Source organism: Echinops telfairi, unplaced genomic scaffold, assembly GCF_000313985.2.
Source record: "Echinops telfairi isolate 266 unplaced genomic scaffold, ASM31398v2 ScPeMD7_7424;HRSCAF=8462, whole genome shotgun sequence".
Lineage (NCBI taxonomy): Eukaryota > Metazoa > Chordata > Mammalia > Afrosoricida > Tenrecidae > Echinops > Echinops telfairi.
In genome coordinates this window covers 85,244,373-85,261,443 of record NW_022111324.1, presented here as the reverse complement: position 1 = coordinate 85,261,443, position 17,071 = coordinate 85,244,373, and the positions used below count along the sequence as shown (strand labels likewise).

The following is a 17,071-nucleotide window of genomic DNA, read 5'->3' as shown; positions in this document are numbered from 1 at the left end:
ATGTCTGAGGCTCCTAGCAATCAGAAAAAAGGTTAAGATAAATCCATCAAGTGTAGAACACTGGGGCACCTACAACTATACTGAGAAACATACAGACTAGGGAGTAACAAGATAAAAACAAAAAGCTCTCAAAATCCTTACTTGGATGTAAACCTTTTATTTAATATGAAGGCTAAAATTTCAGCAGCTATAAACTTTTTGTAGCACTCAAAAATACTCTCACTGCCATGGAGTTGATTCTGATCCACAGTGACCCTATAGGATGGGGTAGAACTATCTTGTGCAATTCTGAGATTAACTTTCAGAAAGTCGAAAGCCTCATCTTTCTCTTCCAGAGTGGCTAGTGGTTTCAAACTGCTGACCTCATGGTTAGCAGCCCAATTTGTAATCACTAGACCACCAGAGTTCCTCCATTCAAAAATGGTAATTCAAATATATCAGACTCCTTAGAAGTAAAGACATTGGCAGACAAATTATATATATATATATATAAAATTACTGAGGTCTCCTTTATATGCCAGATATATATATATATATTTACTGAGGTCTCCTTTATATGCCAGATATATATATATATATATAAAATTACTGAGGTCTCCTGTATATGCCAGACTGCCTTCACTCGTTAGGCTGTTTCTTCAAATTGTTCACTGCCATTTTGAGCTGTGCAAACTGAAATGAAATAGCAAAAGCAAATGTCTGAAGCTCCTAGTAATCAGAAAATACACACACACACACACATACATACATATATTTAAACATATATACACAAATTTATATATATCCTCTTGGAGCCCTGATGGTGCAGTAGTTAACTAGGCTCAGATCTCACAGAGGCGTGACTTTGAGTCATCACTGACTCGATGGCAGCAAGTAATGGTGCTAATGATGCTGAGGTTTAGTTGTTAGGCTAGTAAGTGAAAAACCAACAGTTCAAACCCACCAGCTACTTGACCGCTGCCTGCTACTATACAGATTTGCATTGCTATGAGTTGGAACTGACTATATCTCTATCTAGCCTCTCTTGATATATATTTATATACAGTAGGCTACAAATATATACATAAATATATGTACATATAAATATGTTTAAATATAACTTAAGAGGACTACCTTTTTTTTTCCTTCATGTATTGCAAATTGTTCACAAGGTGCCGTCTTACCACTTTTCTATTCAGGATGTAACCAGAGCATTTTTTTATCATTCTCAATTAAAAGGAATATTTGAATTTTCCTCCTCTGACAATTTTATACCTTTCCAGTTTTCACAGTTAAACTGTATCTATATGATCAGTCAGGTAAAGGGTTTTGATTGTCATTTATGTGACAGAATAGACATGACTTCAAAACTCCTCCGTATATGCACTTACATATTTCAGGTACAAATTGAGCATAATACTATCCTACCCATTTCAACCACCAGTCCCTACACATTAATAATCGTTGGTGTTAAGTGCTTTAGCGTCAGTTCTAACTCATAGGGACCCCACGTACAACCTAACAAAATGCTGCCTGGTCCGGCACCAGCTTCCCAGCCCAACTTCTTAGACCATTTGCTTAGCATACAGAGTGAACAAGCAAGACAAAAGAATATAACCCGGTCACATCTTTCCTGTTCTACCAATCCTATGCCCTTCTTCTGTTTGAAGAACTGCCTCTTAGTACGGGTTCCACATGCACAATTCAGGGCCCTGGAATTCCCATTTTTCTCACTGCTATTCAGTTTATTATGACCCACAAAATCAAATGGCTTCACATAATCAATACAATAAATAAATAAAACCACAAATAAATATATTTCTGGTATTCTCTGCTCTCAGTCAAGATCCAATTGATATTAGCGATAATACCTCTCAGTGCAAGTCCTCTTCTGAATAGCACTTGCATTTCTGACAGTTCTTTGAGAATATACTGCTGCAACTGTTTTTCAGTTACCTTCAGAACTTTACTTTAGTATTAACCATACTGTTTGATCATTTCTACCTTCCACTGTATCACCTTTCCTTGGATTGGGCACAAATATGATCTCTTACAGTTGGATGGCCAAGTAGCTATCTTCCAAGTTTCTTGACACAGGCAAATGAGAGCTTTCAGCTTTGCACCATTTGTTGAAACATCTTAACTGGTATTCTATGAATTCCTGAAGATTTCTAGTCAATACCTTCATTATATTGGACTTTTTCCTTCAGTATGATCAGTTCCTCATCATATGCTATCCCCAGAAATCACTGAACATTGACCAATTCTTTTTGGTACAGTGATCCTGAATTATTTTCTTCCCATCATTTAATTTTTTTGCATAGAGAATCTTAAGATTATAACTCAAGACTTAATTTTCCCCCCGTTTAGTTCATTCGGCTTGAGAAAGGCCAAGAATGTTCATCCCTTTTAGTTACCTAACTCTGGTCGGTGAATACTTCATTATAATAATTTGCTTTTATCTTTTTAAGTCACCATTTGAATTTTTTTTCAGCTCTTTTAGTTTATTTCTTCCATTCAATAGCTATCCTACAATGAATGCAAATTTCAGAGAATCATCTGACATCCATATTGGTCTCTTGTTTCCTCTCTTTAATGACCTTTTGCTTTCTTTATGTGTGAGGTTGTTGATCCCACACTCACATGATCTTCAGTCATTTGTGTGCAATATGTCAAATGTATTCTTTATCATAAGTTCCAAACATATTTGGATGATCACCCCCTTTGTAATGTTTCAGATAAAAACATTACTCAGTACCCCTTTGTAAATTAAAAACTTTTATAGTATAATATGGGATAAAGTATAGATAAGCCCTCTGGATTGTCCGGGAACCAGCTTTAGATCATTTCTAGAATCAACTGGGATACACCAAAGGTTGTACTTTGGCTCTCGAGGACCTGTAATTTTTCTTCAGATTCCAACTGAACTTGCCTATGAGCAAGTGATGACCTGTTCCACAGTTGGCCCATGGCTCTGTTCTGGCCATATGAATGAATGGTTTATTAGTTAAAATACACAGACACACTAGATCCTGAATTATACCTTGCTAATTTTGTTAACATACCCTTTTACCATGAAATTTATCTGTGAGTTCTGTGGGGGCAGAACCTAGATATGAATTTCAAAACCTAGAGGAAAAGTAGAGTACAGTAAAAGAAGAACATTTAAAACAGAACCCAACAGGCGAGTTCCACGGCAATCTTATAGAGAAGTTTGGTAAAATGTTAATTAGGAGACAAACAGACACATGTTAATGTGGATATATAGTCTTGCTGGGTTGTTGATTTTTTGTCTTGACTAGTTTTAAGCCTGGTATTGACAAAATGGCAAGCCAACTCATCTTCCTTTGGTCCTATGCTGGTCAAGAAAGGCAGATTGTTCTGTATTCTATTACAATTGTTGTGTTACCACAATTCTTGAACAATGCTTGCTCAATCTGTATGCTCAGCAAATAATCAGAGAAGCTGGAATGGATGATGAATGTGGCCTCAGGTGTATAAGGTTTATTAGCAACTTGCAATATACAGATGACACAACCTTGCTGGCAATTTTGTCAGTGAGGAAGACATGAAACACTTGATGATGAATATCAAGGATCACTGCCTTCAGTATGGGTTATAACTCAATATCAACATCACCACAATCCTCACAGCTGGACCAATAGGTACTATAATGATAAATGGAGAAAACGTTGAACTTGTCAAGGATTTTGTCTTGCTTGCATCGACAATCAATGCTCATGGAAGCAGCAGTGTTGAGATTAAAAAATGCATTGCATTAGGAAAATATGCTGCACAGGTCTCTCTAGAGTATTGAAAAGCAAGGATATTACTTTGAGGACTAAGGTGCACTTAACATAAGCCATGGAATGTTCCATCTCCTCATATGCATGTGAAAATTGGACACTGAATAACAAAGATCGAAAAAGAATTGATGCCTTTGAGTTGTGGTGCTGGAAAAGAATACCGACAATATCATGGACTACTGGTAAAAGGACAAACCAATTTGTCTTGGAAGAAATGAGATCAGAGTGCTCCTTAGAGGCAAGGACAGTGAGAGTTGGTCTTACATACTTTGGATATATTGTCAGGAGAGATCAGTTCCTGGAGGACATCATGCTTGGTAAAGTGGAGGGGCAGCGGAAAAGAGGAAGGCCCTCAACGAGATGGATTGACACGGGGGCTGCAACAATGGGCTCAGGTAGAGGAACAATTGTGAGGATGGTGCAGGACCATGCATTTCTGCTGTGCACAGGGTCACTATGAGGCACTTTAACAACAGCCATGAATAATCTCAGAATTGACTTAATGGCTGTGAGTTTGGTTTTTGTTTAATGTCTTTTTACAAAATTCTAATTTTATAAATCAGAAAATAGATATTATGAGATGTTGGCTGCCTTCTTGCAGTGTCAATAACTGACTGGGCACCGAGCCAGACCTAAGTAGGTCCTAAACAAATTATTGTAGATTCCTATAATAAGCATTGACATGAAATAATGAACAAACAACAATCCAACATGTACTAACCTGGTGGATGAGTGGTTCTCAATGAGATACCAAGCAGCTGAAAAATTCTCACTTGTGAAATCAGCACTCATTCCATGAAACAGCATTTCTAAGTCCTTCTGGGGAAATTTACCTCTGAGGAAGAAAATAATATTTAAAGCATATTTCAATTGTCATTACTACAAAAAGATACATCAGAGAATCTGGTAAATCAAACATGAATGTAAATCATAACTATGTATAGTAAATTACCAATAAATTTACAGTTTTTATAAATATATACAACATATATTTCACACATTGTGGCCAATTGTACATATAAGATAAAAATATACTTAAAATACAAAAATTGCATCAATGTGGATTATAAATTTAAAGTGGGTTTAAAATATCAGACTGAACTAACATTTTATGAAATCATTCAAAATCTAAAATAATTCCTTAACCAATAGATAAAAACAAAAAGTTGGACAGAATTTTAAAAATTAACTAATTAAGTTTAAATATTTAAATATTTAAAATGTTAAAATATTTCTTGTTAAGGGCCAAATGAAAGCTATTTTAAGATGTGTTTATCCCTAATAATATGAGATCTACCTACATAGCCTTTATACTTATATGTTCATGTCTAAAATCATTTTAAGCAAAGCTGTGATAAGTGTCATCTGCCACTTACTTTATTGGCCTCATTTTTTAAGTAGAATTCTAGATCAAGTCAATTATTCATTTGCACAAATATTTATCAAGTACCTACTACATGCCAGACTTCATGCAAAGCACGTGCGATCTAGAACTGAGAGCAGAACTGGCTTGGCTGGTTCTGTACAACCAGCATGACTGAGCCTCATCTTTGCAGTGGAAGTCTAATCCCATGGCAAGGCCTTCAAAGTTATCACGCAAGCTGAACTCTGCTTCCACTTCAGAGTCATTTCCTACGACTTATCTTTCTTACTCAGAGCTGAAATCATTGTTGAATGGCTGCTGATTTTGTACAATTTCTCCGAGAGCTACTGTTTCAAACAGTATGGTTAAAGGTGGGGTAGAAGGAAGAGAGGTGGGAATGGAACGTTCTTCTGGGTTAGTGGTTAGTACTACCCAAGGTGGCTTGTGCCTCTGTACTGCTATATATTTAAAACTTCTTTTGTCTGTGGGTATTTTCATGAGCTCCCTGAAATCCCTGTACTGATTCTTCTCAATATACTCTTGGTTACTCCATGGTAGCTCCTTGTTCTCAATGAACCAAGGGTGAAGGCCTGGAATCTGTTCTCTCCAGTGAGGCACTCACCCACTGCCATTGAGTCAATTCCAACTCACAGCAATCCTACAGGACAGAGCATAACTCCTTATGATTTCTAAGATGGCATATCTTTATGGGAGTAGGCAGCCTTGTCTTTCTCCCATGGAACATGCTGGTGAGTTTGAACGGCCAACCTTCTGGCTAGCAGCCCAATGCTTAACCCACTGAGCCATAATGGGAATCAGCAAATTTCACTTCCTTTGTGTTGAGAATCCCACAGCATCCCCCTGTACCTGCTCTACAATGGCTGTTTCAACCTTCTCAGGTGGTACCAGGATTCAGTGCATCAAAACTGCAGAGAATGTTTTGACTTAATGGCCCTCAGGAATCACACTCCCAAGGCTTGCACAGTACACACACCATACCCTTCACAGTCCAACACAACTCTCTCCAAAAAAATCTCTGCCCCAATCCTTCCTGCCTCTGCTTCTTAACAGGTAAGGGATGAAAAGAGGCAAAATCAGGTTGCAGTCATTTCTTCTAGCACCTCAATCAAGACAGAGGGACAAGAGTAAAGTAATAGGAAACAGAGGAAAGAACCAGGAGGCAAAAGGCATTTATAGAGGCCTAAAGATAAGCATGTACACATGTATGTAATGAGAGGTGAGTAGAACTATGTACTCATAACTATATGTTAAGAATTAAAGTTCCAGATGGACATTGGGTCTTGACTCAAGTGCTCCCTTAACACAAGAACACTTTGTTCTAACAATCCGGCATTCTGTGATGCTCACCTTCCTGACACAACCACTACAGACAAAATGGGTGCATAAGCAAATGTGGTGAAGAAAGCTGATGGTGGCCAGCTATCAAAAGATATAGTGTCTGGGGTTTTAAAGGCTTGAAGATAAACAAGCAGCCATCTAGCTGAGAAGTAACAAAGCCCATATGGAAGAAGCACACCAGCCCGTGTGATCATGAGGTATCGATGGGATCAGGTATCAAGTATTTAAGACCCAGAGCAAAATCACACCCGATGTGAATAGGGGGTGGGGGTGGGGGTAATAGAGTGGAGACCCAATACCCATCTGTAGACAATTGGACATCCCCTCACAGAGGGGTCACAGGGAAGAGATGAGCCAGTCACGGTGCAGTACAGCACCGATGAAACACACAATTTCCTCTAGTTCTTTGGTGCTTCCTTCCCCCCAACTATCATGACCTCAATTCTACCTTACAAATCAGATTAGACCAGAGCATACACACTACTAAAGATAAGAGCCTGCAACACAAGGAATCCAGGATAGATAAACCTCTCAGGGCCAATAAGGAAAGTAGAGATATCAGGAGGATTAGGGGAGGGTGGGGGAAGAAAGGGGGAATCAATCACAAGGATCTACTAGAATCCTCTCTCGGGGGGACGAATAACAGAAGAACGGGTGAGGGGCAATGGAGGATGATGTAAGATATGAAAATAATAATCTATAACTTATCAAGGGTTCATGAGGGAGGGAGGGCAGGCAGGGGAGGGAGGGGTAAGAAATGGGGAGCTGATATATCAGGGGCTCAAGGGGGAAGAGAATGTTTAGAAAATGATGATGGTGGCATATGTGCAAATGTGCCTGACACATTGGATGAATGTATGGATTGTGATAAGAGATGTAAGAGGTCCCAATAAAAGTATTTTTTAAAAAGGCAAAAAAGTCCTATATGCTGTTATACTTCTTCACTTCTTCACTATTATTGTTTTGCTTTATGTTAAATAGGAAAGAAGGAAAAAAAATCCCGTTCAAAATCTTAGTAAGAGAAGGTGTGAAGAGACTTTTAAGGGTCACAGACAGCAGATTAGTATCACTTTGTGTTAGTAATTTTGAGACTACGTGCATCCTCCAACATTCCTGTACCAGTTTCAAAAGTTAAACTATCTACATTCTTAATCTTATTTGTGGGCACGTGTGTGTGCATGTTTTTATCAATCATACACTTGCTAGTCATTCTGAGCAGTCAGCTTTCCTCTGAGAGGAAGGTAGAGACTTCTGCATTTCTAGGAGTTTATTTTGGTTTGGATTCTTCATGCTGGTTCTGATACTTGACTCAGTAATAAAATCATGTTACCTTTGGAATTTTTTCTCATTTTGTTTATTTGCACACCATGCCTCCAAGTTAGACACTGGGGGGGTGGGGGGGGTATAATGACTGAATGGAGACTTAAACTAAACTAGGCCGTGCTGAGTCCTGCCAAGAAATCTAAGGAAGTTTCTGTCTGTAGTTAACTGATTGGTAGTGTCTGTCTAGAGTGCTGTGTTAAGGACCAGGTGGCTTTGACTCACTCAGCAGGAAAGCACAGTATGGCTAACCAGGGAGGCCTGCCTGAGTGAGAGAGGAGGGCGTGGGGGCACACACGCCACAGGTCACCCACCTATGATGCTTGCACAAGCATCCTTCTCTGTGGTGTCTGCCACTTCAGTTGCTCAAGAAAGTTAAATAATCTTAACACAATCAAAATATACTACAGAATTGCCAATATCAACTAAATCCTTACTAATAATTGTTTTCACTAATTATTCAACTACATGAAGACCTCATCTAACAAGGATCATTTCCGAACTAACATATTAAGAACACAGCTTAGAGATAAGAAGTAAAATAGGGCTCTCAAAAAGAAGCCAAGCTCTTGAAGGTAAACAAGCGGCCATCTAGTTCAGAAGCATCAAAGCCCACATGGAAGAAGCACACCAGCTGGTGTGATCACAAGGTGTTGAAGGGATCAGGTATCAGGCATCAAGAGCAAAAAATCAAATCATTGTGAATGACAGGGAGTGCAGATTGGAGACCCAAGACTCATCTGTAGGCAACTGGACATCCCCTTACAGAAGAGTCGCGGGGAGGAGACGAGCCAGTCAGGGTGCAGTGCAGCAACGATGAAAAATACAACTTTCCTCTAGTTCCTAAATGCTTCCTCCCCTTCTCCTCCCCACCCCCCACCTATCATGATCCCAATTCTACCTTGCAAGTCTGGCTAGACCAGAGGATGTACACTGATATATATAGGAACTGGAAACACAGGGAATCCAGGGCGGATGATCCTTTCAGGACCAGTGGTGTGAGTGGCGATACTGGAAGGGTAGATGGAGGGTGGGTTGGAAAGGGGGAACCGATTACAAGGATCTACATGTGACCTCCTCCCTGGGGGACGGACAACAGAAAAGTGGGTGAAGGAAGATGTCGGACAGTGTAAGATATGACAAAATAATCATTTATAAATTATCGAGGGTTCATGAGGGAGGGGGAGCCAGGAGGGAGGGGAAAAATGAGGAACTGATGCCAAAAGCTTAAGTGGAGAACAAATGTTTTTTGAGGATGAGGGCAATGAATGTAGAAATGTGCTTTACACAATTGATGTATGTACGGATTGTGATAAAAGTTGTATGAGCCCACAATAAAATGATTGGAAAAAAAAGAGAGAAATGATAGGGACACACAGGACCCCCCAAAAAAGAAAGAAGCCAAGCTGAGTTCACTACCCTTCCCTCAAGCCCCGTAGAGTTTGCCTCTACTTGGTGGTTCCCTGTCTATCACTAAAGCAAAACTTCGAAGAGGATTTACAGAGTTAAGAAGTGACATCCAAATAGGAAAAAAGAGGGGGCAGGGGACATGAGATAATGATAGCAAGCAAAGCCAAAAAGTATAAAATGTAAGTACAAAATTCAACAATTCCACAGTTTATGGCACAGTGAAATGGGGAAGACTACAGTCTTCATAATCCTGACAGCTGAATTGTGCTCAACATGTTTAATAGAAAAGGCTACATTTGTCTACTATTAGAAAAAATAGCATCTGGAGGCTTAAAGGATTGTCTCACAATAAGCAGCCAGGTAAGTGAGGAGTGAGCTGAGTCCACATGGAAGAAGCACTACAGGCTATGGGATCCCAGGAGGGAATAATACCAGAGTCTAAATTCTAAACACTGTGTTTGCAGAACATTAGGAATGAAAGGACAAGCCCCAAATCCCTTTTCAGGGTTCCTACGTGCATTGAGTCTCTGGTCCATCCCCACTGACCATAGTTCGGGAACATAATAGAATTAATATCACACAAAGACCATTGTAAAGTAAATTTTAGCAGTTCAGCTTGTCCTTAGGTTTTCCCCGCACCCACCCACTTTTTTTTTTTTACCCACTCTTAATTTATTGTGTTTTCTCAATATTTTCTACTTTCTTCTTGATTGTGTGTTTTCTGTTTTATTTAGTCAATGTGGGTACTACTGTTTTGTTTTTGTCTGTTTTCCTGAACAATGAAGTCAAAATAGGTGGATCTGTGAAGACAGTAACCAGATTAATAATTACCTGGGGGCATGGAAGAGGACTCTGGGGGGAAATGGTGAGTCAACAGCAATGAATATGAGAAGGAAGAAAATGTTACCAAGTTCTTTCTGGTGATGACTGCATAATCCTTCTTTATATAACTGAACGATTGAATTGTATGATGCTAATTATATCTCAATAAAACTATTATAAGGGGGGGGGTTATATTCTAAACATTACATAGTACTGCAAGATAAAAATTTACAGCAATACCTCCCATTTTCTTCTAAACATTAAAAACTCAACTGATACTTAAACTTTAGTAAACATCTCATTTACAATGTACTAAATTGACAAATTACATAAATACATCTCAGTTTTTATCTTTTGGATTAGCTGTCTATTCAGAGCTCTCAGAGAAAAGATGCTAAACACTGCCTTAGCTCTGAGAATTTCTCTGTGGCTCTGAGCATTTCTCTGTGTCCCTCCTCAAGGGACAGCTCATAGGCATGAGCAAGAGTCTGGGGCAATGACATGAGCTCATGGGCCTGGCTGTGCTCCACAGTTTCACGTCTCCTTAGTTCTCATCTCCTGAACATGACTGCCCCAGGTAGAGGCAAGTGGGAGGGTTAGGGACAATGAGAGCCTGAAGAGTGTGTATCAGACATATGGAGAGCCACCTACCCCATCCAATGAAGACAAGATATCTATCTAAGAAGCTCAACGAACCTCACACAGGACCGACTAAACCAAAAAGGAGAAAAAAGAAAAGTCACCAGCACAAACAAGAGCTAACCTTTCGAAAGCCAAAACAAAGAAAAAATGTGAGTGAGACAAAAGACCGTCGACAAAGGTACATAGCAACAAAACAGAAATCTACTTCTCAGTGGAAACTATGACGACAAGGAAGTAAGGGGATGTCATATATAAAACCCTGGAAACAGAGTGATGATGTATCTGTCAAGACTGTCTCTCAAAGAAAATAACAAAATTAGGGCATTCCAAGATAAATATAAAGGGAATTTATAAGATTCCAGACCAACTCTACAAGAAAGGGAGTTCTAGGGCAATGAATGTACAAATGTGCTTTACACCAATTGATGTATGTATGGATTGTGATGAGTTGTATGAGCTCCTAATAAAACGATATATATAAAAAAAGAAAGGGAGTTATTCAGATAAAGAACTAATAATATTAGCTAACAGAGATCGAAGCACATAATATTATCATCCAAATGCCAATCTAGATAAAGAATTTTCTAAAATAAAGGTAAAATTTAATGTTACAGAAATGAAAATGGACACAGGGGTTTTGATCTGTAATCGATGATAACTGTCGAATTAAAAGAGGAGACAAATGGTCTAGTCACTATCATATGGAAAGGAAGTCAAGACATATCAAGTAATAATAAATTGTAACAAGTAATAATAGCTTAGGATTACAAAGCTATTCATAGGGAAAGCATGAAGAAAGTAAATAAACATATTCACCAAAATAAAGAAGTAAAAAAACTCACTAAACACAAAATTAATGGAAATTAAGGGACACTCCATAAACAAAAAGTTCTCAGCAAAGAATTAGGAAAAACAAAGAAAGTCTTAAGACATCAAATTCCTATCTATCAATAATCACATAAATGAATATGGTTTACATTTACCAATCAAAAGATAAAGAATAATAATTGGACTAATTGGTCCATCAGTATGTTGCCCACAGGTTACACCGAAGTATAAAAAATATAATATATAAAGCAATCAGTACCAGAATAAAACAAGAGTAACCATATAGAACTCTGATAAAATAAGCTCTATGTCAAACTCCATAATAAGAGACAAAGAGGATATGACATAAGGATTCATCAAAAGGGCATAAGCCATTGACAGATCTCCAAAATACATAGAACAAATTCTAATAAAATTAAGAAGAGAAACAGTTCTATAAAAAATAGTGAGACTTCAAAGATAGACAGAACAACTACAAAGAAAAGTAGCAAAGATCCAGAAGATCTAAATAACACAACCTAGGAACCAACTTGACCTTAAGAGCATATACAGAATACTATACACCCAAGAGCAACACAATATGCATTCTTCTCCAACGCACATGGATCAATTTGTAGACCAGATTGTATCAGGCAATAAAATCAGCCTTGACAAATTAAAAACAACAACTACTACACAAAACACCTTTTCTGGTCACCAGCTGGAGAGTAGACGCATGCCAATTTTAACAATGGGAAAGAAAATAGGAGAAGGCTTCAAAAAGTTCATGGGAAAATGGAATGAAGAGATTCATGCACAAATTGAAACAGCGTGGAACAGGGGTTGGGAGTGTGGAAGGGAGTATACCCATGTGCATACATAGCATCAGCAATGGGTGGTCCACATATACATTTGTACATGCTGAAAATGTCACCATGAATACAAGAGCGCACACATGGTGCAAAGACATGAAAACCTCTTATCTATAAGCATACACCTCTCAGGATTGAGATACTAGGCTTGAAGACTAGGGACAATAGTGTAGGGGGGAAACCACATCTGTAAATACATTGTTTTACAGCTTTGGTGAGTAGAGACAGGAGTCTTCAACACTTCCAAGTAGCCATCTATTGGAAATGGGAAACCCAAGGTTGAAATAGGAAAGTGCTGACCCATTGGAAGGATTGCAACCAACGACACAGAAAGATCTGTGTATAAACTGCTACATGGGAAACTAATTTTCTCTGTAAACTTTTACCTAAATTGCATTTTAATAATTTCTAAATAATTCAAATTGGATTAAGAACTTAAAAGTGAAAACTAAAACAAAATTGTTAAAAGAAAATAAAGGGATGTGGCTGCAGGTCCTAGTTTTAACAATAAATGATCAGATATAATAACAAAAACGAAATACATAAATGGGACCTATTTTATACATTTGAGGCCTCGTGGCGTAGTGGTTGTGCATTGGGCTGCTAACCGCAAGGTTGGCAGTTTAAAACCACCAGCTGTTCTTCGGGAGAATGACAAGGCTTTCCACTCTCATAAAAGTTAGTCTTGGCCTGGCTAGACCAGAGGATATACACTGGTACAGATAGGAACTGGAAATACAGGGAATCCAGGGCGGATGATCCCTACAGGACCAGTAGTGTGAGTGGTGATACTGGGAGGGTAGAGGGAGAATGGGTTGGAAAGAGGGAACCGATTACAAGGAACTATAATATGTGACCTCCTCCCTGGGGGATAGACAACAGAAAAGTGGGTGAAGGGAAACGTCGGACAGGGCAAGATATGACAAAATAATAATTTATAAATTATCAAGGGCTCATGAGGGAGGGGGGAGCGGGGAGGGAGGGGAAAAATGAGGACCTAATGCCAGGGACTTAAGTGGAGAGGAAATGTTTTGAGAATGATGAGGGCAATGAATGTACAAATGCGCTTTACACAATTGATGTATGTATGGATTGTGATAAGAGTTTTATGAGCCCCTAATAAAATGATTAAAAAGGAAAAAAATGAAATTTAAGTTGGCTGTGCATCTGGTTTAGCGTGCTTTACCACTTCACCTGCATCTTTAAATATTTCATTGCCAATCTGAATTATGTTTCTCATATTAAAGAGCTCATTTATTTCCTTAAAAAAAAAAAAAAAGAAGTTAGCCTTGGAGTCAAAATGTGGTGAATAAAGCTGATGATGCCTGGCTATTAAAAGACAAAGTAGTAGGGGTCTTAAAGGCTTGAAGTTAAACAAGTTGCCACCTAGCAAGGAAGCAACAAGCGTACATAGAAGAAGCACACTAGCCTGTGTGATCACGAGGTGTCAAGAGGATCAGATATCAGGCATCAGAAGACCCCTAACAAACAAGTATATTGATGCAAATGATGGGAGTTGGAGAGGAGATCCAAAGCCAATCTGTGACAATTGGACATTGCCTCACTGAAGGGGTCACAAGGAAGGAAAGTGTCAGCCAGGGAGCAGTATAGCACCGACAGAACACACAACCTTCCTCTAGTTCAGTGGTTCTCAACCTTCCTAATGCTGTGACCCTTTAATACGGTTCCACATATTGTGGTGAGCCTCCAACCATAAAATTATTTTTATTGCTACTTCATAACTGTAATTTTGCTACTGTTATGAATAGGGCCACCACTGCAAGATGGTCTAGTTTTTAACGCCTCTCCAACCCCCACTATTATGACCCCAGTTCTACCTTACAAATCTAGCTATACCAGGTACACTGGAAGAGATAAGAGCTATTGACACATGGAATCCAGAACAGATAAACCTCCCAGGAACAGTAATGGGAGTAGCGATACCATGAGGGTAGGGGGAACATGGGGGGAGATGGGGGAGAAACGGGGAACCAACTACAATGACTGACATATAACCCACCCCCAGGGGGACAAACAACAGAAATGCGGGCAAAGGGAGACAGCGGATGTTGTAAGATTTGAAATAATAATTTATTATATATCAGAAGTCCATGAGGGTGGGAGAATGGGGGATGGAAGGGAAAAAGAAGAGTTAATACCAAGGCTCAAGCAGAAATAAATTACTTTGAAAATGATGATGTCAACATATGTACAAATGTGCTTGATACAATTGATGTATGGATTGTTATAAAAGCTGTAAGAGCCCCCAATAAAATGATTTATTTATTAAAAAAAAAAGTTACAGTCTGGAAACTCACAATGTCAGTTCTACCCTGTCCTATGGGCTCACTGAGCCAAAATTAACTCAATGGCAGTGAGTTTGGATTTAGGTTTGATGTTGTACATATTTCAAAATAGATACTCAAAATGAAGTGACTCTAAAAGTTCATGGGAAAAATAATAGAATTTTCCTGCAAACTTATTAAAATGCCATCCTAAAAATGTTTACATTGTAACAAAAAGAAAACTCAATGAAAAGAAACAGACCAAAGACTTAAGACATTTCACAAAAAATCAACAACCACAGGCTCAGATGCTCACTGTCATTAGCCATTGGAGGGACACAAATCAAAATCACAAGGAGAGAACACTTCATTCCCACTAGGATGATTAAGACCAAAAATATATTAAAAATAACAAATGTTAGCAAGTAGGTACAGAAATTGTAATTCTTATCCATTGCTGGTGAGAATGAAAAATGGTATTGCAGCTGTGGAAAACCCTTGGGCAAATCTTCAAAATGCTAAATGTGTAATTAGCATAACCAAACTTGTCTTTGAATTGATACTGACTTATAAAGGCCCTACAGAACACAGCAGAAATTCCCACAGGGTTTTCAAAGCTGTAATCTTTACACAAGCAGACTGCCACCTTTTTCGCCTGCAGTGACTAGTGGATTCGAACCACCAACCATTCAGTTAGTAGCGGAAGATTAATCATTTATACAGGCCCTCAAAATGTGTCGAATAAGAAAAAACATAACACAGCCCAGAACTTTTAACCATTGCACCACTAGGGCTCCATGTTAGCTACCACATTACCTAGCAAGCATTTCTTTCTTTTTTTTAAAATACTTTTATTGGGGATTCTAACATCTCTTATCACAATCCATACATTCCTCCAATGTGTCAAGCACATTCCTCCAAATGTATGTCGCCATCATCATTTTCAAAGCATTCTTTCCCACTTGAGCCCCTGATAACAGTTCCCCATTTCTTACCCCTCCTTACCCCGCTCTCCCTCTCCCACAAACCCTTGCTAAGTTATAGATTATTATTTTCATATCTTATATCATCCCTCACCCACTTTGCCATTATTCATCCCCCTGAGAGAGGGTTCTAGTTGATCCTTGTGATTGATTTCCCCCTTTCTTCCCCCACCCTGCCCTAATCCTCCTGGTATCTCTACTCTCCTTGTTGCCCCTGAGGGGTTTATCTATCCTGGATTCTCTGTGTTATGGGCTCTTAGGTGTAGCAGTGTGCATGCTGTGGTCTAATCCGATTTGTAAGGTAGAATTGAGGTCATGATAGTGAGGAAAAGGAAGCACCAAAGAGCTAGAGGACAGTTGTGTGTTTCATCAGTGCTATACTGCACCCTGACCTGCTCATCTCTTCCCTGTGATCCCTCTGTGAGGGGCTACCAATTGTCTACAGATGGGCATAGGGGCTCTACTCCAGGCCCCCTTCATATCGGGTATGATTTTGTTCTGGGTCTTAGATGTCTGATGCCTGATCCCATCGACACCTCATGATCACACAGGCCAGTTGTTCTTCTTCCATGTGGGTTTTGTTGCTTCTCAGCTAGATGGCCACTTGTTTATTTTCAAGCCTTTAAGACCCCAGATGCTATGTCTTTTGAAAGCCAGGCACCATCAGCTTTATTCACCACATTTGCTTACGCACCCATTTTGTCTTCAGTGATTATTTCAGGAAGGTGAGCATTACAGAATGCTGGATTGTTAAAACAAAGTGTTATTGTGTTAAGAGAGCACTTGAGTTGAGGCCCAATGTCCATCTGCAACCTTAATTCTTAACATATAGATATGAATACATAGTTCGATTCCCCTCCCATTATATATATATTTACATATGTACATGCCTGTATTTAGGCCTCTATAAATGTCCTTTGCCCCCTGGTTCTTTCCTCTATTTCCTTTTTACGTTCATTTTGTCCCACCATCATGTTCGGCCTTCATTTGTTTTTGTTTTTCCCCTTGATTGAGCCCCACTAGGCATCCTATGACCTTCCTTCCATTGATTTTATTTCATTAGTTGTTCCCTTGTCCCTGGGTTGGTCCCCCACCCTTCCTTTCTCCCACCTCCCCTTCTTCCGTATCCCCCTGGAGCTATTGGTCCTGTTCTGTTCATCTCTGAATTATTTATCCCACCTATCTTATCTAGATAGACATGCAGATACATTAATAAGTGCAAAAACCAGCCAAAGCCAAATAAAATAACAAAGGAAGTCAAAGCCAACAAACAATAACAACAACAGCAACAAACAAACACAAAATAACAATAACAAAAAGAAAGCCGCTGACAAAAATGGAACAGCCTATAAATAGTTCAAGGTCTGTTTGTTGGTCTTTACGAGTGTTTTCCAGTTGAGTCTGATGGGGTGCCACACTCTGT

At 39.0% G+C, this 17,071-nt stretch overlaps 1 protein-coding gene across 1 annotated transcript in view; it reads right to left on the bottom strand.

The window, feature by feature from the left end:
- EXOC2 (exocyst complex component 2) overlaps positions 1-17,071 on the bottom strand; it is a 235,661-nt gene that overhangs the window by 167,828 nt on the left and 50,762 nt on the right. The window contains exon 5 of the mRNA XM_004712158.2: positions 4,507-4,620. Within this exon, the coding sequence (XP_004712215.1) occupies positions 4,507-4,620 (114 nt within the window). The remainder of the gene's footprint in view (positions 1-4,506; positions 4,621-17,071) is intronic.